This window comes from Centroberyx gerrardi, chromosome 8 (assembly GCF_048128805.1).
Source record: "Centroberyx gerrardi isolate f3 chromosome 8, fCenGer3.hap1.cur.20231027, whole genome shotgun sequence".
Lineage (NCBI taxonomy): Eukaryota > Metazoa > Chordata > Actinopteri > Beryciformes > Berycidae > Centroberyx > Centroberyx gerrardi.
Genome location: NC_136004.1, coordinates 4,632,907 through 4,657,530, shown reverse-complemented (window position 1 = coordinate 4,657,530; position 24,624 = coordinate 4,632,907). Strand labels below are relative to the sequence as shown.

General features: G+C 42.3%; 1 protein-coding gene across 1 annotated transcript in view; it reads right to left on the bottom strand.

Annotated features, from left to right (window-relative positions):
• cacna1ba (calcium channel, voltage-dependent, N type, alpha 1B subunit, a) overlaps positions 1–24,624 on the bottom strand; it is a 135,193-nt gene that overhangs the window by 32,740 nt on the left and 77,829 nt on the right. Inside the window, 15 exon segments of the mRNA XM_078285198.1 lie at positions 5,903–6,009; positions 7,428–7,487; positions 8,053–8,182; positions 10,806–10,926; positions 12,044–12,225; positions 12,325–13,116; positions 15,615–15,680; positions 17,299–17,405; positions 18,342–18,409; positions 18,591–18,708; positions 18,810–18,882; positions 20,013–20,144; positions 20,231–20,343; positions 20,602–20,714; positions 23,056–23,276. Coding sequence (XP_078141324.1) covers positions 5,903–6,009; positions 7,428–7,487; positions 8,053–8,182; positions 10,806–10,926; positions 12,044–12,225; positions 12,325–13,116; positions 15,615–15,680; positions 17,299–17,405; positions 18,342–18,409; positions 18,591–18,708; positions 18,810–18,882; positions 20,013–20,144; positions 20,231–20,343; positions 20,602–20,714; positions 23,056–23,276 — 2,403 coding nt within the window.

Here is a 24,624-nt window from a genome sequence, read left to right as displayed (position 1 = left end):
ACACAAGACATTCTGATAGCTTTCAAAGAACCCCCCCAGGTAGATTGAAGGAGGAGAACACGCAAGGTGACGCGGAGCCTCTGTAACACCGGGAGTGTGGTTTGGGCTTTCTACAGGGGCTGAGATGTGACAAAACTCCTTAAGAGGCTGGGGGAGGGGAGGGAAGGGGGGTTAAATTGATAATAAGGACATCAGCTTCAAAGGTGGCTGAGGCCAAGGCTGTTCATCATCTTCCTGGAACAAGAACAGAGAGCTGGGCCCTGGAAATAAAATCCCTCTTCTACTGTCTCAGCACTGCTCTATTTTTATCTCCACTGTTCTCCAAACTCTCTCTCTTTCTCTCTCTCTCTCTCTCTAGGTGAGTATGGATTGTGTTGCGCAGCAAGCCAGCTGCCTTACAGAAAAGTTGCTCTCAACCTTTTCGGCTCGCAACCCCAAGAAACGAACAATGCCTTTGATGCTGGTGTAAATTCAGCTTTGACACCAAATGTTTTATTTTATGTTCTGTTTTCAGGGTATTTTAATTATTGTAAGAACGCTACAGGGGGTGCACAATATAACAGAAACACCACATGAAAAAGGACTTTAAAGGGACATTAAGATTAAGATTCCAAGTGTCTTGAAATTCCAATGGATTCCAATCATTGAGTCATTGATATTGATCCACAACACTATCAACCCCTGCAGATATATTATGGTCATTTTGTCTCATGGGGCGGGAAAAATTGTACTTCACCTTTAATTTTGAGGTACCTAAATCACAACTACAAAGGCAGCTACAGGCAAATCATATTAATGTGTCTACTGGGAGTCATTAGGTCTGGTGATTGCTCTACACGGTCGTATAACAGCCAAAGAATATGAGGCCATGTTACACAACGAGGGGCACCCTAGGGTGCACTGTTCCCTTATTACGTTCCGATATTCCAAAATGTTAATGCCCCCATACACACTGCTAAACCAATTCAAGAATGAGCACCAGGATGAAGGATGAATCAAACTCTAAACATCATTGAGCCTTTATGGGAAGTAGATTTCCACCTACTTTCCTTCATGAAGAAAGGTCCAGTATCCAGTAGTCGGACTGAAGGTTAGCCCTCCTGCTTATTAGATACTTCATATTCATAGATTGTTAGGTGTTTCCCTTATTTTGTCCACCTCCCTATAGAGGTAATCTATCATCAAGCTTAAAAGCATCTAATAGATTCTAATTCTAAGTGTGTTTTCAATACTGTAGCACAAAGTACTTTATGTGAAACGGATAGAAAAGAGGGAAATGAAATATAAACAGACGCTTCTGCTGTAACTGGTTATTGTGGGGGAAGATCAGGATAGTCTATGACACTTGGTGAATAGAATGACCATATTTTTTTTCCAAGACTCTGCTTATCAAATGAAGAGTTTCATTCCAAAATGGGATATCATGAATGTAATCATGAATGTAAAACCCACTTTGGACCTTTTGGTTATTATTTAAGTGATTAAATAGGACATCAAATATTAAGACTTGTGTTTTGTTTTTTCATGCCAAAAAATGTCTTTGTTGCATTTTGGAATAAAACAGTTGAAATCTTATAATGTTTTTGGCAGGGTTTGACAGAGGCAGGTTTCAGTTGAAAGCTGTCAGACAAAGGTTCCTGTTGTGTTGAAAAGGCATGTGATTCACTGCAGAATGGGTTTATTGTTATACATGAACCTGATCTAAGCAGAAGAAGAATGAGAGATAGAGGGGATTGGAGTTGGGGAAAGGGGGTTAGGTAAGGTGGGGGTTAGGTAAGGTGGGGGGTCGGGTATGGGGTGGGGTGAGGGGGTAAGGGAGGGGGGCGGCATAGGGGGGTTCCCCACCTGGTCACACCTTGTTGCGATCTAATTGGGGGAAAACAGTGGTAAAACACAAGGTACAGCACATTTATGGATGCTTCACACACGTACGCACAAACAAAATAAAGCATATGTTTGCATCAAGTGACAAAACACCATAATAGTCTCTGTGGATGACAGTAGATGTAAAAATATGCGTAGAGATATATGATGATCGGTAGCACAGTTGGGTGAATTAAGCCCCAGTAGAGAACGGACAACACGGAGTAAACTATATTAGGCCATAATGACAGAAAATAAAGGGTGATTGGATGCTGAATGTGCCTGTTATTTTTGGAGGTAGCCTATCATTGAAGAAACACACAAATCAAGTCTGTCTGTTACTCCTTGCTCAGCTCTTGTTCTCTTGCTACAACTTCTCGGTCTCAACCAAAATATCAGGGGGAGACGAGCAAATGCCTAACAAGAGCGAGAATGACAGGCTTCTTGGGGGAGATTTTCTGGAAAAAAAATCTCAATTTTCATACCCAAACCCCAAAAAACAGGTTGCCGCTTAGCATCTGAGGTTGACGTGAAAAGGCAGCTCTGCAGTTTGCGGCGTCGAAATGTGAAACGCGTCCGGAAAGGCTGCAGACGGAGCTCAGCCCTCCGGCGGTTCCAGTAGAAAAAAGGGGGGAGATGACGCAGATTCACAGACTCTGCGCTGTGGCTCGTCCTCCTCCTCGCCACAGGCAAGTCAGTCGAATGGATGGCAGGCGGAACGGGCTCCGGAGACATGCATGGAGGATGAGTGACGGCTGTCCATCAAACAGTACTTCCTGTCTGTCACCGCCGATATGGGCGTGGCCTGGGGTCAAACAGCATTTGCGAATACTCCTCGGGGTTGGTTTGAACCGGATGGGTGGAGTTTACCGCATCGGAACAATTCAGACAGTGTCGGGTAGATTGTGAGTCGCAAAATTGACTTTCCTGTGAATGTCTAAACTTTCTGGCAGTCGTGATACTGCCGTGCGTGGCAAACCCCACCCATCTGGCACGCAAGTAGGACTAAAACAAACCACAGAAATAATTCACAAACGCTATTCAGCACAGGTTTGGAACCAAGCCATATACATCCTTATTTGTGACACTGAGTTTGACAGATTCAGGTCAAAGTAGTGTAGCATATACTGCACATACATGGAAATTATGTGACAGTACGGTCATAGAGCAGTCGCTAAAAACCTACGGGTGACAGCATACATGTCAAACAGTCTAATCTAATGGGCATGCTCGGATCAACAGGGGAGATCGATATTCACTGGGAGTGTACTCATGCCCTCCGGCGGCAGCTCGGCCGCTACATTAGTGTGCCTTTGGTGAATAAATAATAGAAAATGTGAAATTGATGGTATCATTCCAGTCCAAGCAGCACATCCATTACTCCGGCGAGGCGAGGCGCTGGTGAAAATGCCTCCCATCAGAGGCGAGGGGGAAGATAAGGATGATGAACAGACGGAGGTGACATGCCCCTCTATGGTGGAGGGGAGCATGGAAAAGAGGGTCTGTAGCCAAGCAAATGAGGGTTAAGACGTGGGAAGGTGGGAGATGGACGACGAGATGTGAATGTGTCCCAGGCACAACAGTACACAGTGCAAAAAACACACCCATCTTAACAAGTAATTTCACCTCATATAAGTCTTGTAATCTAATTTATTTTAAAGGAAAACACAATCTAAAACACTTCAATGCTGTTAAAAAACTGAACAGCTAATGGGAATGCATCTATGTTTGCTTGGTGTATTTATCTTGTTCCTGTGAATATCTGGCCAAACGTAGACAATGTGACGTCACGTTGACATATTTCCAGCAGCTACAATGGAGTTTCATATCAGAAAATGTTTCAGCTTCTAAAACATCAGCGGTAAACGTCAGGTTTGGTTTGGAGGTCAGTCCCTCAGAATCAAAGAGCGAGGGCTTTTTTCTAGAGCCGCCATTTTGCACCAAGAGAAGTTCAACAATCATACAGGGAGAAATCCATCGTAGGAGAGGAGAGAGACCAATTTCTCCACCCACAGGAGCAGGAGAGAGACCAGAATGCAATACAGCCACAAGCTATGTTGGGTTTTGAGGAGGGGGCGTGGGTCATTCTGGGAAACGTAGGAAATCACTAACTGAAGTAGAAGTGGGCAAGGCAGGTTGATGGAAAGTGGGTACACCAAAAAAGCAAATTACACTTCTAAGAGTGTAAGTGTAAGAGTATCTGAGGGTGGCTTTTTCCTTTAAAATAAGTAAAATAAGTTAGAAATCTGCCAAGGAAGGTGAGATAATGGCTCCGTCTAAATCCATCCCCTACGCCCTCACCCTAACCACTCCGCTTCTTTTTGCGAATTCCGTTTTTGCGAACTCCGTTTTCGCAAATCCTTTCCACTCCGCCTCCGTTTTCATGAACTCGAAATGCTTCATGTGAAGCGCATATTGAAGGGAATCCCAAACATTAGCGGGGAGGGGAAGTAGACTGTAGAAGCCTCCAACAGCGAGTGTGCATCGATGCGGACCTGCGATACGCCACTTACCCCTACGACAACGGAAGTGTAATGGCAAAGAAGCATCTTACGAATCTAAGTTCCCTGTCGACTGTGATTTTTTAATGCATGTATTGCAGCCTTTTCCTTGCACTTAACAGTGACTTTAAACAAAATCACGGAATGTGATGACAATAATTTGAATCCTGACTTTCAAGTTAGAACCGTCTATAATAATAGTAATATCTTCTGCCCCTATACGCACGCATCAGTTGAAAGAACACAAATCTCATTTTATAACCTTTGATTATCTTGTTGATATCATGCATTTGCAGGGACAGTCGACAAGACTAAGCCATTGATAACAACAGCTGGGCGATCAAGGCGTCCATTGGTAGCCATCGGTAGCAGGCTGCTTCCTGCTTCCAGTCCCAAAGTTACCAGTTCATTTATACCCCAATCCTTAGTAAGGAAGGCCCTTCACAGCTCCGAGTGTGACTTCATCTGGAGTGACACTTTGCGGTGAAGTGGTAGTGGGTAGGGAGCCAACTGGGAAAGGGCCAATATCTATTATTGCTATCTTGTTTCAGGGATTTTATCGAAACAAATGACGTTATCTTGTTACCAGTGGAGTGGCATTCCTTATTTCATGACATTGCCATTTAAAGTCGAGACAAGTAACATTATCTCACCCCGTTGGTTAATTTTCACACTTATTTTTCACCAAAAAATATCTTTTTTAAGAATTAATATGTGACGAAATTACTTGTTTTTGCAGTGTAAGCCATGTTAGCTTTCTCTCTCACATACACACACACACACACACACACACACACACACACACACACAGATACATAGACAGGCAAGATGAGAGAGGGAGAGGAGGCATTACCCCATGAAGCTCCTTCAAAACGATCCCAGCACAGAAACGGGGGAGAGGATCATGTCAATAACACACTCAGCACAACATAACAACACACGCGCGCGCGCGCACACACACACACACACACACACACACACACACACACACACACACATCTCGCTTCCAGGATTTGTTCAGGATTTTAGTTCACCTCCCATTCACTTCTAATGGAAGATTATCGTTTTGCTGCTTTTTTGTGTTGATCACATCCCTGCTTTATCATAAGATATGCACATACTCACATGTATAATCAGACATATTAACAGTATAGAAATTCATTAATGTGATTACCACCCTTAATAGAACATGTTACTGCTTGCAAACACTACAAATGAGCCTTCATCATACTGCATGCACTCACTGATTCAGAAGGAGTCCTTGTTTTGTTAAATCATGGTACATTTTACCTTAATAACCCTGGTAGCTAAATTACATAGTGTAGAAGATTATTTAACAAAACTACAGAGCCTCTCATCACATTCATACACATTTGAAACACAACATAAAAATTATAAAGTATAATATAAACATTAATACAACAGTAAAACATGGCAGATAGCTGAATTACAATAATGGATAACCAACCAGAACTTTGGAAATATGAACACAACCATTGCTCATTTTAAGAGAAAAGTGTTTGAGTTATTGGACTTACGAAAATGCAAAAGCCACCAGCGCCCCACTGACCACTATGAAGTCCAGAATGTTCCACAGGTCCCTGAAGTAGGCACCGGGATGAAGCAGCAGGCCCAGGTCCACCATCTGCACCAAACACACCACTGTTATACCATACTCTTCCTCATTTCTCATTTCTGACTCTAGGACTCAATGTCCGCCAAAAAGTTTTGGCACCATTTTGGATTCTTTGAATAATCTTTAAAAATGCTTTTCTTTGAAACACACATCAAAATGGACAAGTTATTAACCTATCAATTTTTAAAAATAAATTTGCACAAGAAGTTCAACTGTGTTGTGATAACAAAAACTGAAATACCCACAATGCCTTGCCAATCAGGAAACTCGGAGCATTCGTTGTCATGCTGTGGTAACCTGTTCATTTTTTAACCTCTTATTTTATTCTTATTTATTCAATTTAATTTTATTTATGTTAATTTAACTTAATTTTGTTATGGAATGTACGGAGCATGGAGTGTGGCACTGAATTTGTATAGAATATTTTGGTAATTAATTATTATTGATTAACATATAAATAAACTATATTTTGTAAAGCAATTTATTAAATTTACATTTCAATGAGGCAATTAATGTTGAAGAATGAAGCAATTCATAAAATGGTAAGGAGATGAGTAAATTAATATTTCCATTTCATAATTCTTTGTTTATTCATTGATTAGAGACAGAAATATGAAACGGAATTACTCAGACTAATTTAAATAGCATTTTTCTTTTCGCACACTGTCACAGTAGAACACTGTTGTCATTTATTCCACTAATGACAGGGCAAACAGAATATAATAATTTACCAGACTCCAGCCTTGTAATAAAATTGGTGTTATTTAACTGTTTGAAAGTTCTAAAGAAGAAACACTGAGCTTGGAGATAAATGTTTTTGTAGAAATCTTGATGAAGATCCGACTAAAAAACTCAAAAAGAGAGACTGGTACGCGATTCAGCAAGTTCCTTTTTATTTCGTCTCCATCTTTGTTGCTCAGCGCTCATTGCTGTGGTGTTTCTGCACTGCTCTTCCCAGAGATCACCTGTCAATCAAACAGTGTGTCCAGTACTGTGACTACTGTCTTTTTCCTTGGATTTTCTGTTGGATTTTTCCCATGAAAGACCTACCAGACACCGATGTTTGTAATAGATAGTTGCAAAAAAGACAGTAATTTAAATGAAAATGTTGTGGATTATTACTTCTAGTTTCTGCCAGAATGGAAGGTTAAGTGCACCACAAAGCACCATGACTGTCATGGTGAGGGCGAGGCTCTGACTCTGACTGCCTTACTGTCCTCTCCCCATTCATCACACTAAAGCATTTTCAGTAAGTGGAAAATCGAATGAGTTGTGTGGCTCACCACCAGGAACAACAGAGAAAACACCAGCAAATCAATTCTGATATAGTATAGTTAAGTTCACAGTCATCATAGTTAAACGCTCAGGAAGAAAAAGTGTAGTCAAAGTCAATGGGGGATCTCTTATGTGTTCTTCTAGCCGCTTACCTTGATCACCATTTCAAAAGTGAAAACGCCCGTAAAGGCGTAGTCCAAATACTTGAGCACCTGCACAGAGAGATTAAAGTAAAGAAACAAACTGTGGAGAAGTGAAGCAAAACTAATTATTCTCCTTTGCCTTTGAACAGTTGGTGTGTGTGTGTGTGTAGTAATCATGCGTATGAGTCTCTGTATGTGTGTGCGTTTCCTTTCGTAGGCACCACATGCTCAAGTGTTAGCATGGAGCACAGGAGGGACACTTGGATGATTTTAGTGTCATCACTTAACGGGAAAGTTGACCAACAGGAAAATCGACCAAAACCTCCTTTAAGGAGCTTCTAACGCACCCAAAAGAATTTCATTAGCTGGGTTTCAGTGGAGAGTTTTAGTGTCCCATGATGGTCTAAATGCTGTTTCAGAGGCTTTTCCACCCTGACAAGAATAAAGTTCTCGGCACTGAAACGCTGAATTCTTGTAATTTTTTGGCGTGAAAATGGTCAAATTTAAAGATATTGAAAATATCAAAATATATCTAAAAGATATCCGTATCAGCCTCCCACATCGGTCAAACTGTAGCTGTGTATACTATGTGTGTGTGCGTGTGTGTAAGGTTCATGTACAGCGTGTGTCTCACGTTGTTGCGAGGGGCGTCCGCCCAGACAGGGTCCTCTGCTGCCAAAGCGATGCTGCTCATCGCGATGACGACTAGGATGGACATCTCAAAATAACGCATGGTCACTATGTAATGGCACAGCCGCCTCACCCTGGAAGGGAGAGGGAGAGAGAGGGAGAGAGAGAGAGAGAGAGAGAGAGAGAGATTCCAACATGTCAAGAACAATTTAAGTAGAAAGTCAAATTTAAATGTATAAAGAAAATATGAACTACAACAATATGTGGGTGCGCAAAAAAAATCAGCTGTCCAACATAGTGACACGAAGAAAAATTAATGAATGTTATATGATAATATACCATAAAATAAAATACATGCAGTATGAAACAAGTGACAAAATGTAAAGAAATATCAATATATGCAATATAGAACAAATTAGAGGAATATGGGAATATGAAGAAAACGAATATGTGAACATATTTGTACATAATGTGCAAAATGGTCGTATTCACATTAACAGGTGTACACAGGGCCATAACTATGTACAGAGAGTGTCTAGGTATGTAGATATAGATAGATATACTATAGTAAAGATAGATATGATACACAACCGCACACACACACACACACCTACTGTATTTCCATGTTGCAGTTCTGTTCCTGGTACAGCCAAACACACAAACATACTTTAACCCTATAAACACAGTTCATCCCATCAGCACACATGCCACCAGAGAGCCATCACCCAGAGTCAACACTGTTTCTGTTAATGTCTGCCATATAGCCCGGCTACTGGATGCTGTGTGTGTGTGTGTGTGTGTGTGTGTGTGCGCATGGTTAATTGACAGTGGGTTTATGTGAAGGTTTACGAGCCCACTGAGGAGATGGACATAGTGAGAGGCAGAAAGGAAAGCGCTACTGTATTCTCTTGAGGAAGTGCACTTAAATATTGCAGCTTTTCCTGGGGGCTCGGTGGACAGATGGTAATTACATGCAGGGTGATATCACTTACGTTCCTTTTTCTACACATTTGTATGCAACACACTACGTTTTTTTTTTTTAATGTGAAAATAATTCCTGATTATTTTTAGTAATTTATTCTCTAGAGCTTCTCGCTCACCTGAAGAGCTTCAGGCTTTTTTGGCGGCGTTTCCAGCAGCCAGAAAGAGACACTCCTCTGATTGGCTGGAAGTAATAGAGGTCCGTCCACTCCCCCTCCCCCAAACATAAGGTGATTGGTCGACTCCAAGTCAACTTTCTACATCACAACCTGACCATGTACTGATTGGCCCGTTTCAGAGGAGCCTTTTTCCCACAGAAATTCAAGTCAGTCAGTCAGTCAGTCAGTCAGTCATCTGACGCTTCCTGAGATGGCCTCACATCTTTGGCTGCGAGATTCAGTGTTCCCTATACAACATCAAAGTCAAATTGGCCAACATATCATCCACAGAAACGGTTGGTAAACTTTTGAATAGGATCTGTTCCCTCAACTGAGCAAGTGGGAGGCGGTAGTGCAAATCCTGGTAATCACTGACACCAAAATTGCACCGCACTGCTTGATCATTACTGACACACCCCCTAGGAGTGCCTCTCCTCCCACTTCGGCACAGTCAAGTTTGCGGAAGTCACCAAAATATCAAAAGGACGCAGGTGAGAAAAAACCTGTGTGCACCCGATGAAAATACCACTTCGCCAGCGTATAACCTCTGACATGTGCTGTCAAGAAAATAGGGCTCACTAGTAGTTGTGGCTGCAGCACAAACACACTGTTATCCTCTCATCTAACATTCATCATCTAACACTGAAACATCCGCTCTGGGGGGGGAAGGTGAGGGAAATGAAAAAGAAATGCTACTGCAGCTGTCTAACAGTTCTTCAGCTTCAAGTCTGATGATATCAGAAAGTCAGCTCAACATCTTGGATCAAGATGTATGTAGTTTTGCATGAACAACATTTTAGCAAGGGTTGGAAATACAACAAGTAAATGCAGAGCGCTTTCCATCCAATGGCCAGAGTCATACAAAACTACTTCTGCAACAGACGCTGCTTCAATACAGCAGGGAATGTACTGACCAAATCTAACACACAGTTCACACTGGACAAAGTAAACATGCTTGTCTCCAGAAACCTGGAGGTATAGTGGCCTGTATTAGACTTTTTTGTTGGAGTAAGACTGCTCTGCCAGAGCCCCATTATGTTTGGGCATGTTTAGATTTCCCAGCCTATTTACATCTCACATCGTGGTTTATCCAAGCTTGTTTTGGCTCACTAGATACACAAAAAATGTGAAAACAGTATCTGTTCTCACGGTGAATGATATACAGTAGCAGGAAGCATCTAGAATGATATAAACAAGGCATTAAGAGTAGCCTAACTAAACCCAAATATGTGCTGAAGCCTGACACCAAATAATGAAAAGTTGGGTACTGAACTGGCCATCTGCTATTGGCTGATCTTTGGTGCCAAGTGACGTCACCACCTGTCGTACTCTGTAGAGGGCACCTAAGATCAGCCAATAGCAGATGGCCATGTCAGTCTTCAGGCTTCACCACAGATTTGGGTTTGGTGTTTAGTTACTCTTTAAGACAAACTATCACCAGGATATTATTTCCACAGTACTGTGATAAAATTGTATATCCCAAGTAAAATATGAAAACACTCTCGTGATATGAAAAAACTGATCTCGCCTAAACGTACTGTAGTGTCACTTCCATAGCTTGTTATGTAGGTCTTATACGGAGGTACATCAGTGGATGGAGGAGGCTCAGTTGACTTACGGATTGGTCTGTCCAAAGATGAACATGGAGCTGTAAGGCAGGATAGGTTTGGGTCCGCACTGGCTCAGATCCTCCAGAGTCTTCTCATTCATAGGCATCATCTCGGAGTCGATACTGTTCACTGTGAAGGCAGATGGTTCGATTACAGCACTGTTAACATTGACAAATACACAGGCTCTCATGTAACAATCCCTTGTGCTATTTAGGACGAGTGCCGGCAGAGACTTGGATGTAAGAGGAAAGGGAGGTGGATGAGTTATCAATCCCGTCGCAGATGCTTCATCCTAATTTAGGCCCACAACACCTCCAGAAGGCTGAACAGTAAACTCTACCTCCACTCTACCCACTCTTAACACTGAGCGGATACATACTAAACTAAAGTACACCTACACTTTACTGACACTGAAACCTTCATGTAAGTCCTTTTCGAACTAGATTAGTAGTTCTGGGGGAGGTCTTGTATTTGTAATAATTTCCAACCCTCCTTTACTTTTGGCTTACAATGGCCTGTAATCGACACAAAAAATAAACTTTCCACAATAGAGAGGAGTGAGCTAGCTAATTAGAGGAGAGATTCAAAGAAAACGTCTAGTGAAGAAGTAACATATCACCATGTAAAATACTGTATTGATAAAGACCCACGTTGGTGACTTCAAATTCAGTTTGTACTGTTGGCTAATCACCTTAAAAGTTCAATAAATTCACCAACAGCATCTTTACCTTAATTTTCACAAAAATACTGGTTTCATGCACCCACTAAAAAAGTTAAAAAAAAAATAAATAAATACAAATACAGAAATATGTAAAAACAGATTTTGGTGTCAAGATTCTGTTTTGTATGACTTCCTGCGCAGTGCAATTTAAAAAGGCAACCAAAAGCGAGAGCAGGGAGAGATCAATTGCAACCCCCATGGGGAACCATGAAGAAACAGCTCACAGATGGATGCTGGAGCGGTGGTGGGGTGTGAGATGCATAGGCAGCAGGAGCAGCAACAGTGGCAGCAGGGCGAGCAGCAGCAGAGAATGAGCAAGTGAGTTTGACAGCTTAAACAGACCGCCCAATTGGTGAAAATTTCTGTTTGTACGCACTTCTCAAGTTTTGTGTGTACAATATCTTTTACTGTGAAATCTACAGGTGATTTCACTGATTAGTGGATTAGACTGGATTAGAGCTTCAGCTAAGTACCTGAAATTTAACTAAAATGTAAAGTGTTAAATGTGCATCAGCTGATACTGACTAGGTATGAGAGTGGTCTCTCCAGGCGGGGAGGTGATGGTCACAGGAGGGATGTGGATGGAGGTCTGGCCGGTCCGTCTGACATTCCTCTGGTTGTCTGAGTCCTCAGGTCTGTCAGAAGGCCAGTTTGGCCCCCCCTGCTGGGGGGAGATGGCCAGGGAGTCCCCCTCCGAGTCACCAAACCTGTCCCAGGAACAGGGATAATATCTTAGATACTAATATATATAATATACTCAAATATCTCACACTAATGGCCGGGCAAAAACATTTTTCAGTTCATACCTGTTACTGTGGGTCTTGTCTCTTTCGCAGGGCTCCTCTCCCTCCATTGTGGATTGGCCCCTGGATCCATGAGCCCGGTGTCGTCTCCTCTCCCCATTGGCCCCGCTCTCTCCCCTGGAACTCCTCTCCCCGTCCCTATTGGACGAACGGCTGTCTTTATGGCGGGACCTTCGCTCACCCCTCCCCCCGCTGTTCACCGTCCCGTTGCCTTCTCGGGACTGCCGGTGCGAATGGTGATGCCGATGCTCTCTCTCGCCTGTCACTCCTCCTCCTCCACCTTCATCCACCGAGCTCTGGTGGTGGTGCCTCCTGCCTCCCTCTCGGCTGCGGGACCTCTCGCTCTTCCCCTCCTTGCCCCGGCTGCCGTCGTGGTCTTTGGAGCGGCTGTGGTGGACGTGGTGCCTCCCGTCCTTGCCGTTTTCTCCGTTATCGTTTATCTCTTCCCTATCTCTGTCTCTGTCCCGGTCTCTGTGGCGGTGATGCCGGCGGGGCTGCTGAGGCGGAGGAGCGGGGTCGTCGGCGGTCTCGCCCTCAGCCTCGGGCGCACAGGACTTGTGGTGGTGGTGCTGGTGGCCGCCAAGCAGGGGCCCGTCGCGGGGCTCCACCACCAGCGGCCGGTCCAGGTGCGTCTTCATGTCGGGCCGGATGTGGAGGGCCGAGGAGAGGCGGAGGCGTTCCTCGGGCTCCAGCTCGCTGTACAGGGCCTCGCAGCTCGCCCGGTTGTGCCTCCTCAGCTGGTTGGCCCGCTGCTCCCACACCGACATCATCTTCATCGACTTCTGCTGCTCCTTACTGGGGGTGGGGTAGAAGAACCGGACAAATCAACATCGCCGGGACTTTGAAATAGCAAATTTTAAACACCCTATAATTAATTTTCTAAATTCACTACTCAGGTCAGCGTCACTGTTACATGGTCCGCTTTTTTCAGCAGTTACTAGTTTGTCATTTCTATAAGGATAAAAGTGTTTTATTGGAGGTGTAAAACATTCAGTATGTACTTTATACTTCATGCCTTAATGGCAGTAGCTTACAGTATAGTAGCATATAAAACCAGCAGTATACCATTTCAAACCTCATGATGACACATAATCCCTACATGCTGAATGATTTACAGTATGACCAAGGTGCAATGAAGCTTTCAACACAGCACATCACTGGGACCTTTCTTCAGGACCCTCGCGACTGTGGAGAGAGCTCGTCCATGGATGGACCTGAACGGAAGCCAAGCATGGCCACATGACCATGCTCTGACATGCTACTTTTGCCCCGTCAATGTCTGACATAATACGGAACTTTGAAATGGCTGAACGCATGCAATTTTGATATGCTTTGGAAACCATGCTGTCTCTTTTTGACATGTGACATTTCATCAGAGACCTTTATCACTCTACCCTATCAATGAGGAAGAGAAACTAGCTTTCTTCCGCTGCTTATTAACAAAATATGCGGTCGCTCTTGATTATCGCATGTTCTCAGCGGTCCATCAACTTGGCGATGCATGTACATATTGTTCCTTACCTTCTACAGTAAAGATCTCAGCAACAAGCACACTATAAGAACTCTAGCTTCTGGATGGAAAGGTGGAACTGGAGTCACTGAATGAACAGAAAAGTCCACAACATGGAGTGTATGGCAAAGGATGCGGGAGCAGCTCTGTTTTCTTATGCTGTCTTGTCCCGAGAATGTAGATTATGAGGACATGAATGTTTTTACGCATGTAATCATCATCATCGACCACCTCGCTAGCAGGCGGTTGGCTTTACCTCAGGTAGTGATGGACTGGGGTGCAGACATAACTCCTACAAACACATAAAAGGGAGCAACATTGAAACAAACAGAGCGAGAGACTAGCAAGTAACTTCAAAGTGACAGAAACAGGTTACGGTAAGCAGTCAAACAAAGGACAAAGGGGGAAAACAAGCTTCAGGAGACTGACAAGGGGAGAGACACATACAGTAGAGATGCAAAATGATACAACAAAAACCCAAAAGAATTTGCTTTCGCTGAGAGGAAGGGGGGGAAAGAATGAGGATAGGAGACAAAGATATTGATGTGTGTGACTACATGTTCCTGAACTCTACAGATGTCCAATGTAAAGGGGTACAGTCAGACTGATATATTGTTCTGCTGATACATTATTATTCTTATTTTTAGCCTGGATTTCAAGGAAGCATTTTAGCGTCCCATAGTCTAAACACTGAGACACTGTTTGAGAGGCTTTTCCATGAAGTTGTGGCACAAGCGAGCCTTTGAAAAGAGCACTGCACAAGCAAAATATCCCCCTTCATTACCAATTGCAAGTGCAAATTGCTTCAGCTGTAAGACTAATCTACCAAGCACCCTCGCGCCCTACAGCCCCTTTATAATTGGAGCGTTGTCTGATCTGATTTGAGATTCTTGGATGGGAAGCCCTCTCCCTTGCTCTGCTACTTGCTGGCGACGATGCATTTGGGGGAGTTGGTTATTACCGAATTGGGTGCAGTCAATGCTATTGGGCAGCTTTCCACTCATTGTGCATGGTTAGTGAATAGCAAAGCATTCTGATTTGGTCCCCAGCACCCAGTGAAATTGTGCCTGAATACTTGTAATTTTTTTTTTGGCATGTAAATGGTTCTATTATTGAATTTCAGCTATCATCAGTTTCAATCTAAAGGTATCTGTAAAAACAGCATCTGTAAAAACCCACAGCAGTCGAACCCTATAAAGGAGAAACGCTGGTCATTCAACAGTCTCTAAGTGCTGAGTCACCCAGCGTCTGCCTCTGGTTCTACTGAGCAGAGCTTCTTTCAATCTCTGTCTTTCATCTGTACAACACAGGCCTGAAGCCAACAAGGAAGCAATAAGATGCTGCATGTTTACAACCCGCTTGGGAAACTCAATCACCACTGCAAATATACTGTACATATACCGCACATGTAATATGAGCAATGACATGAAGTATCTCTGGATCTGCGGAAAAGGAGAGGTACGGTCAGTGGAAAATCACTTTTCTAAAAGAAGGAAGTCAATTACAGTCGGTTACCATGATCACAGACACAGACACAATCACTCAATCACAGGACAATAATTAAAAAAACACAGAGATGGAAAATATTGAAACAAGTACACAGCTCTATCACGAGGTATGGACAAGAAAGAGCTGCCATGTTCCTCTGTTACAGTTCAACACACAAGAATGACGTAATGGTGAGACCAGAAGAGGATAGGATTTGGAAGAGGAGAGGAAGGAGAGAGGAGGATGACGGGAGGATTTAGATGGTATAAATTGTAACAGAGAGGTAATAACTCACAGTGAGTTAACGCTGCAGACGGATGAGCTGCTAGAGTGCGCATTACCTCGACTGCGCGTTAGAAAACTGTACATGCACAAAACAAAAATGGGGAAGGGGGGAACATCATATAGAATGAAGTCAGAGAAAAACAGCCAGACACCATTCTACATTTCTCTGTTTCGTCTTTGTCCTTTAACCTCCTATCACATGCCAAACAAATGGACTGAATGTGGATTTCTTTACAGACAAAAGATTCCGCTTCAAATGAGTAAAAACTTTGAGGGAACTTTATCAAATGTTACTGTTTCTCTTCAGCGTTTCTAATATGACACATCATCACGGTGGCCGATGGGTGCAAATGCACTACGAGGGCCCAAAGCAATTTGCAAACGATGCAAATTCAAAAACACGTCCGAAAATCCAAAGCAAATACAGCAACGGAAATGTGCTGCAAAATAAGAAATGCGCTGCAGAATGCCAAAGCAAATACATTAGCTGGAAATGAGCTGCAATTTCAGAAATGATGCAAAGTCAAAAACACATGCAGACCACGAAAACAAATGCAACAGAAAAGCGCTGCATATCCAGTCAACACAAATCAACATATTCCACTTAGTGCTCCCCTTGAGGCCTGGAGTGTTTCCCTTGTATTGTTGTATTGACTGGAGTGCTTTCTGTTGCATTTGCTCTCGTGGTTTGTATGTGTTTTTGAATTTGCAGCATGTTTCCTGTTCATGTATTTGCTTTGGCATTATGCAGCACGTTTCTTCTTTTGCAGCGGGTTTCCGTTGTTGTATTTGCTTTGGATTTTCGTACGTGTTTTTGAATTTGCATCGTTTCTTAAGTTGCAGTGCGTTTCTCTTAGTCCAATTGCTTTGGGCTATTGTAGTGCATTTGCACCTGTGAGCCAGCGCACATCATAGTTCATCATAGCAAAAAAATATTTGGAAATTTGTGACTTTGCGCTTAACACTCAATAAAGAAAAAAACAGAAACAGAAAACATAAAAAATAAAATGGGATATCATGGACACACTGGCTGTCGATCTCTCTAACCACTAGGTCACTCTGCTGAACTGTGCTCTGGCAACTCTGAATATATATGCATACATGTATATCTGACTAAAGAGGAGAAAGACAGTAAAGAAAACAAATTTGTATTTGTACTTAAGAAAACAAGATATGAGCCTACAGTATAGTAATTTGTGCTATATATCAGTGTATTTTGTCTCTATTTAAAGTATGATTTTTCTTGTGGACCCCGCAGAAATCTACTGTACCAGCCACTTGGGAGACAGCGAATGGGGATCTGACTTAAAAAGGAAAGAGTAAAGAATATATAAATGTGTGGGCAGTGTGCTTAAAATCAACTTTCACTGGGACATTCGCTCTGAGGAGTTCAGTCAACACATTTTACATTTTTCTACATTCAGATTTACAGTACTACATCCTGTGGTCTTCTAGGGAAAACAAATAACCAGCTAAATCAAACATAGAGATCATGCATCGAACGTATCAAGAAAGAATGCCGGACAAATATTCTGACTACATTGTATGTGTGTGTAAATACACAGAGAGAGACAGGGCTACACAGAAACAGGCGTAAAAAGAGACTGTTAGCATGTTGTTAGATGTTGTCTCTTTACGCGGGTGTGTGCATGCAAGTCGGAAAGTGAAAGACTTGAACGGGCTTTACGACTTACGCAGTGATGGAAATGTTAGCGGCCGACATGGGGCTGACCTCCTTTACCTCCTTGGCCTTCTGCAGGGCAAGCTTCTTGTTGATGGCCTCCTCCTGCTCCTCTTCATCCTGGAGAGTATGTGCAAATGCGTACATACATACATACATGCATGACGATGACCTTGATCGGTTGACTGCGGTAGATACTTCTGTGCTTCTACACTGTGAGCAACATGATCACCAAGTCACCAGAAGTCATTTCTTGTAGACCTGAGCAACCAGGAAGAATTTTCTGTGCTTCCTTGCTTCCCTTTTGATATGATTTTGTTTCATGAACAATAGCAAAATGGACAAGAAGATGATTACAGCCATTCAAAGCTTGCATGTTCTCTCCAACTTTTATTTGAAAGAAGACAGGAATGAAATGAAGATCTCAAAAATGATGCGTGGAGAATGCTTGCAACCATTGTTGGGGTCGATGGTAAGCTCTGACAGAATTTTCTTTTCTAACCCTAACCCTAATCCATTTTCTTAAATTGTTTCTGTTTATTTTTTATTAATACTACCTGCTTAGCGCTTGCTAGCTAGGCTTTGTAGCTGCACAAGACCGCTACATAGATGCAAACGGAGCCTCTCGCATTGCCCACAATCGGTCAGAATAGAGCGACCCATCAAGCACGTTGCTCACAGTGTGTACAAGCAGCGAGGTACTTCCCCAGCGGTGAAATATTAACAACTGCAAATCCTACAAACGATTGGGCCGGTTCATTACCTTGAGTTACTGACCAGGCCATACATCAGTCACGCTACAACTGCCCCCCACCCCCACAGAGGACGGCATTATGAAACCGATAAAAGCAAGGTACCGTATGTCCCGAGAAGGACATTCATCGTTTTATTCAACAGACGTAAAGGAAGGGGATGAAGTGTGCATGTGGCGTGTAATTTAAGGTAAGGGACTGTTATTGATGGATGCTCTGGGTAATGCTCTCCTACTTCCACCGGCTCCTGCGGTAGAGACTCCTATGGAGCCGAGACATCTTGGGGTGTAAAGAAATACGGTACCTTGGTGAGCTCCTGGGCATTTGCGAGGTTATCAACGGCGATGGCCAAGAAGACGTTGAGGAGAGTGTCTGGTTGTTTTGCGGTCTCAGGAAAAGAATCGATAAATACAGAATCAATATTTACACTCGCGGCAGTTCTCGTTGCCATTCTGAAATCAATGATAAATCATTTCAATATGGTATACGGCGTGGAGTCGCGCTGCCCGACAGCCACAAAGGTTAATCGATTCCGATCAATAGGGCAGGATACAGTTTCCAAACAGAGTGAGAACGATGAAGTAAATGGAGGAGAACATTCCGCCGTGAACGCCCCCCTGCGATTCAATCCCATGGTACATCACTGCATTCCAGTCCTCCCCGGTTAGGATCTGGATGAGAGAAACGAGAGGCGTTTGTGAGTCGAGTTCAGTAGAAGTGTTCTTTTAAAACAGAAGAAGAAAAAAAAAAGCGTGACGGCGTTGACCTTTACCTGAAAAACGGTGAGAATCGCTGCTGGAAACGTGTCAAAGTTTGTTGTCGGCGTTTCGTCTTCGAAATTAAACCTGCGGGGAGAAAACAAACCCGATTCTTTGAAGGTAATCAGCTTCCCGAGCCGCAACAGTCACATTCGCTCCTCCAGCTATTGTAAAACGGAGAACAGTCTCGTCCTGTCCATTAGGCTGGTGCAGACAGCACCATATTATCCCAGTGCAATATATGCCCAGTGCATTTTAGCACTCTGAGTGCCTAGTCTGTGTGACCTTATGGCTGATCTCAGTGTTTATTCTCCTCAAATGGATGAGTTGTGCTAATGCTGACATTTTGTATCTCTCTCTGTGTATCTACTGGGACCTAATTACATCTCCCCACAATGTGAGGGAGGCAGATAGAGGGGATTCCAATGGCAACTGAATTTGTCCCTTGCCTTCTATAAGTCCTTGGTTTCTTTTCTTTAGTCGGTATCTCATTAGTGGACACACTGAGGAAGAAGACAGGGGAATGAACAAATATTTTCAGGAGCCTGTGAAATCTGTTTTAATTTTTGCCAAATGCTGTACGGGTTCTTTCCCAGTTTTGGATTTTACAGTTTTAGTTTTCCCAGAATCCAAATTTTACATATTTCTAAGCGCTTTTAAACACAATAATGTAGTTTTCTTGTCTCAGTCAATATATCACTTAATTTAACAACACTTTTATCTTTCACTGTTTGTTATATTTTAACAAGTATCGTTAATCTTCATGTGCACTGTTATTATGTGGCTGCTTGTACAAAATGGATGGGCTCCACACTCTCTCCATTAATAGATGTTTGTTTAACTAGAGAATATTAGAAACATAACGTTTCAGCCAAGAAGGCCTTCGTCAGACTGATGGATCTATGGAAGGCAAGGTCTAATTACTAGTTACAGAATTACATAACTGTCTATTCTGTAGGTTGGGACGTAACAGTAGGGACAGTGAAACCTGTCATAAAAATAGTCCGATTTATGCATTCCCTCACCATGCTATCTTATAGAACGTGAAATAACAATGAAATTAAGCTATTCCTCATTTTGCATGGGGCCCCCTGGAAACCCCTCAAGGACCCCTGGTGGTCCCTGGACCCCACTTTGGAAACGGTCGATCTAGCCAACCAATGTGCTTTAGTTTGACCTCTCTACAACAAGCTATAGAGGTGAAACAAGGTACTCACTGGCCACCAAACAGCTGCATGCCCAGCAGAGCGAAGACCACGATGAAGAGGAAGAGGAGGAAGAGCAGGCTGATGATGGACTTCATGGAGTTCAGCAGGGACACCACCAGGTTCCTCAAAGAGTTCCAGTACCTACACACACATATACATAAATATATACATAAATACCACAGTTCCGAGTACAGCGATGTATTTTGGGACTTGACAGGTTCACTCACTTGGTGACTTTGAAAATCCTGAGCAGTCGCAGGGCCCTCAGGACGCTGATCCCAAACGAGGCCCCGGGTTTAATGGCAGCCCAGATCACCTCGAAAATACTGCCGATAATCACCTGCAAACACACTCTTCTGAAGTCAGGGTTCCTACACATTTTCAAGTTCAAAATAAAATGAAATGAGAGTGCAACAACTAGACGTGTGGCCATATGTGCATTGGGACATTTTTGTGGAATTCCCGAACTCAATTCTCATTTTACAGACTTTCCAGACCTACACAGTAAAACCTTTGAATGACTCTACCGTCTCACACTCTCAAAACCATCTCTGCCGCTGTGGATTGATTTGGCTCCCGGCGGAATGTGACGACTCACCCCAAAGTCGAAACAGTTGAAGGAGGAGTGGAAGTAGCTCCTGGGTCCGAGGCCGTACATTTTCATGGACATCTCGGTCAGAAACAAGCCTAAGAATACAAACTCCGCCAGGTCTGCCCGGGGAGAATGAGAAAACACACAGATCAATGCCCCGGGTCAAATAGGGCCTCCCCGCTGATTCCCACAATTCAGTAGGGCCGGGCTACTGCTGCCTGTTCAGCTGCACCCACAGCAAATAGACAGAGATAGAGTCTATTGTTTGAAGAAATAACTGCTGTTTTCTCCCATGGTGGAGTGTGTGAGATGAGTGTTTACTCGTGTGTTGGCGTGTGTGCGCGTGAAATCTACATTTGTATGTGATGTATATTTGCACATGGGTGTGTTTATGAGTTTGCGTGCATATGTGGATCCATAGTGCAGGCATATTATATACAGGGTTAGACTTAGATTATATACAGGGGTAGGCTAACCTTTTATGAAAAAATTGATATTGGCCAGTCATATAATCTGATATGATGGAGGTAAATCTCAGGAACACAGCAAATATAAAGGTATGTTTTATTATAATTATTATGAAAACTGCCTGATCCTGCAGTATGGAAGCGTACTGTTAAGTTCAGTGCAAATTCGGAAAATGAAAATGCAATCCCACAATAGCATTTTCATTTTCCATTTTGGACGCATTATTTGGGTCAAAATTTTTATGAAATAATCCAATTTGTGTTTGAATTTTCATGTAAGCCTACTATTACTACTAATGCATATTTGCTGATAATATTAATATTTTAATGAAAAAGCTATTCAACATTCAGCTATTCATTTTCAAAGACATGCTCCGCTTAAAGGATAAGGCCGGTGTTTTTTAATGCATTGCTTACCGTCAACAAATCCTATGAAAATAACAAAATCAACAATGCGTTTGCTCTACTCCCGTTACTTTCTGACTTCCCACGTACCGTTTTTAGCCGTCAACCCGGAAGTCACTGGCTCCAATTGTAAGCTAAAAACCTTGAAATACAGCTCACAAAGACATAGTTTCAATTTTAAAAATCGCTAACTGTCACCACGAAAAGTCAGGCTGTTGTAGTTATTATCAAATCAAATTCAAATGGGAACAAATTCTTGATTACGCCGGGGACTATTTTCGGTGCTACGGAACTACTTTCCTGAGATCGCAAAGTGTTTACAGCCGGCTTATTAAGTTGTTTGAGGAAAAAGTCGGCCGGCCCGGTGCATCGCGATGATGAAATATGCTGCCAGAGAAACGGCATGGCTCTGTGATGTGTTTTTAATCGTTTTTTTAATACAATGGAGTTCTATGGCTGCTGGGACATGGCTTCAATTGGGCATCAGCTACATGGACGAGATTTGTTGGCAAAACAAAATCATTGCTGATTTTGTTATTTTCATAGGATTTGTTGACGGTAAGCAATGCATTAAAAAACACCAGCCTTATCCTTTAATGGTTAACAATATTCAAATGCTAATTCAAATTTGAAAATTCAACTGCAATAAAACAATTGCAACCTATTTTTTCATTCATGTGTGAAACATTTAAGTCATAATTAAAATTAAAATTCAGTAATCCCATTGCATTTGCTTTGTTCATGCTCCTGTCATGTGTAACCGGACAATTTGAAAATGCAAATGAAAAAGCCATTTGACATTTCATTTTCAAAGACTTGACCCGCTTTGTTGTTAAGCCGTCTCCCTAATTTGTTTTTTTTTCATGGTCTACCGAACTGTCAGTCATTCTTTGAAGGCGGGACTATGTTTCATGTATTCATGAATTGTTTGTGACAGTGGCTTTTTCATTGACATTTTAATAATTGTCAGCAAATGTGCATATTAGAATGAAAATTCAAATACAAATTGGATTAGCAGTGGTTCTTAATCCTGGTCCTCCAGTACCACAGCCCTGCTGGTTTTCTATCTTACCTGGTAGTTAATTCACCTGGTGTCCCAGCTCTCATTCAGCCCCTGATTACACCAGGTGAATTGAATTGACTACCAGGTAGGATAGAAAACCAGCAGGGCTATACTACTGGAGGATTGAGAACCACTGGATTATTGCATTTAAATTATTATTCTGACCCATATAATGCATGCAGAAGTGGAAAAATGCTATTGTGGGACTGCATTTTCATTTTCCAATTTGCATTAACATTTGAATCAAGTTAACTGTGCACTTCCATACTTAAGGAGCTGTTAACCCACCTAAAATAATTTCATTAGTGTGGCTTTCAATGGAGAGTTTTAGTGTCCCATTATGGTCTAAATGCTGACAAGAATAACATTCTGGGAAAAACACTGAATACTTAATATGATGTTTAATATTGACACAAAATAATAAAAAAAAACCCATCTATCTGCAGCTTCAATCCAAAACATTAATACTGTATTTGATTCAACTGATTGCATTACAGTGTGCTTAATTACACAACATGTACTCACACAGTGCATAGGTGAGCCACTCGGGCTGGTCGTAGTGTACTATGGCGACACACAGCGTGTTGAGACCGACCAGACACAGCACCGTCCAGTAGAAGCTCTGGGCCTTGACCAGGCGGCGGATGGTGAAGCGAATCCTCTTCTCTTTCCTCCTGAAGTACGACGAGCTCTCGTTCTTGCTACTCTTCACGCTGGCCCGGGCGAACGGCGACCCTGGGGGGGCAGTTGGGACAAAATGCACAAAGTGGCGATAAAGTTACAGAGTCCTCACACAGCAAGGCACATTCAAGTCTTAAAGGAATACGCAGAGTTTTTGGGAGATTGTCTTGTTGGTCAATTTACAAACATCAAAACTGCCAGACTTAGCAGCATATCATTTAAGATTATTTACCATATAGCTTCAGAGCTGCTACAAGTTCTCATTTTCTCATTTTTTAGATATTGCTAGTGGCCTACTATCACTCAATATAATGTATTTCATTCATTCAACCTTTATTTAGTTCTCGGAAGACACACTGAGGGTTGGAAACCTCTTTTTCAATGGCGCAGAGATGGTAAAGTGTTAACGTTATGCTAAAGTGCTTAAGTGTTAGCATGGAGCATACTATCACTCAACATAGTGTACGCTAAAGCGTTAGCATGGAGCCTACTATCACTCAACATAGTGTATGCTAAACTGTTAGCATGGAGCCTACTATCACTCAACATAGTGTTAACATGGAGCACTGGAGCCAACAATCTACAGAGGACACAGTGATGAGTCTGTAAGGATGGAGAGTCGACTCCAAAAGAGTTGATTCTCGATTCCATCCCATCCATTCTGAGAATCAATTCTACTAATAAATGGAATTGGAGTCGACTCCTGTTGCGATCTCGACTCCAAACTCTGGAATCGAAGAAACTGTTTAATTTAAACAAATTTGTAATTAATTCATTCATCAATTGGACAGTTGCTACAAAACTTGTTGAGCTAACCAGACTTTACAGAACATTTGTACCAAGTTTTGTACCATTTTGTGGTAATGTAATAAATTTGTTTTGTTGTACAACTTAAATTTTTGTGTTGATTTTCATTTTCATCAATTTCACTACGAGGAGTCGGAGTTGGAATTGACTCCAAAAAATGTGAACTCGTCCATCCCTATAATTTTGGTGTCTACTGTCTAAGCTCTCATCACTTCTACTACATCTATTTCTACGGGTGAATTTTTATGTTATATTTATTCAGTAGTATTATTTATGGTATTGATTCGGAAGTATTTCTACACATGTAGAGCACAGTGCAGTTTTATGCACTGTGCATAAAAGATATAGATCCATGTGATGATGTTTATCTTTCCATTATTGTTCCACTATATTGCTTTGTTGGTATAACCCCATCACCTCTTACCCTAACTCGGGTCTGTATCCCAGTTTGCTCTACATGCTCTTTCTCATACATTCCATTCTTATATTTTTACATATAAATAGTGTTGGAATTGCTGGGTGTGTTATATTTAACACCGTCTTTGCTGTTTTCTGATTTATATTCTATTTTTCTTTGCTATTACCATTTGCTGCTGCAACACCACA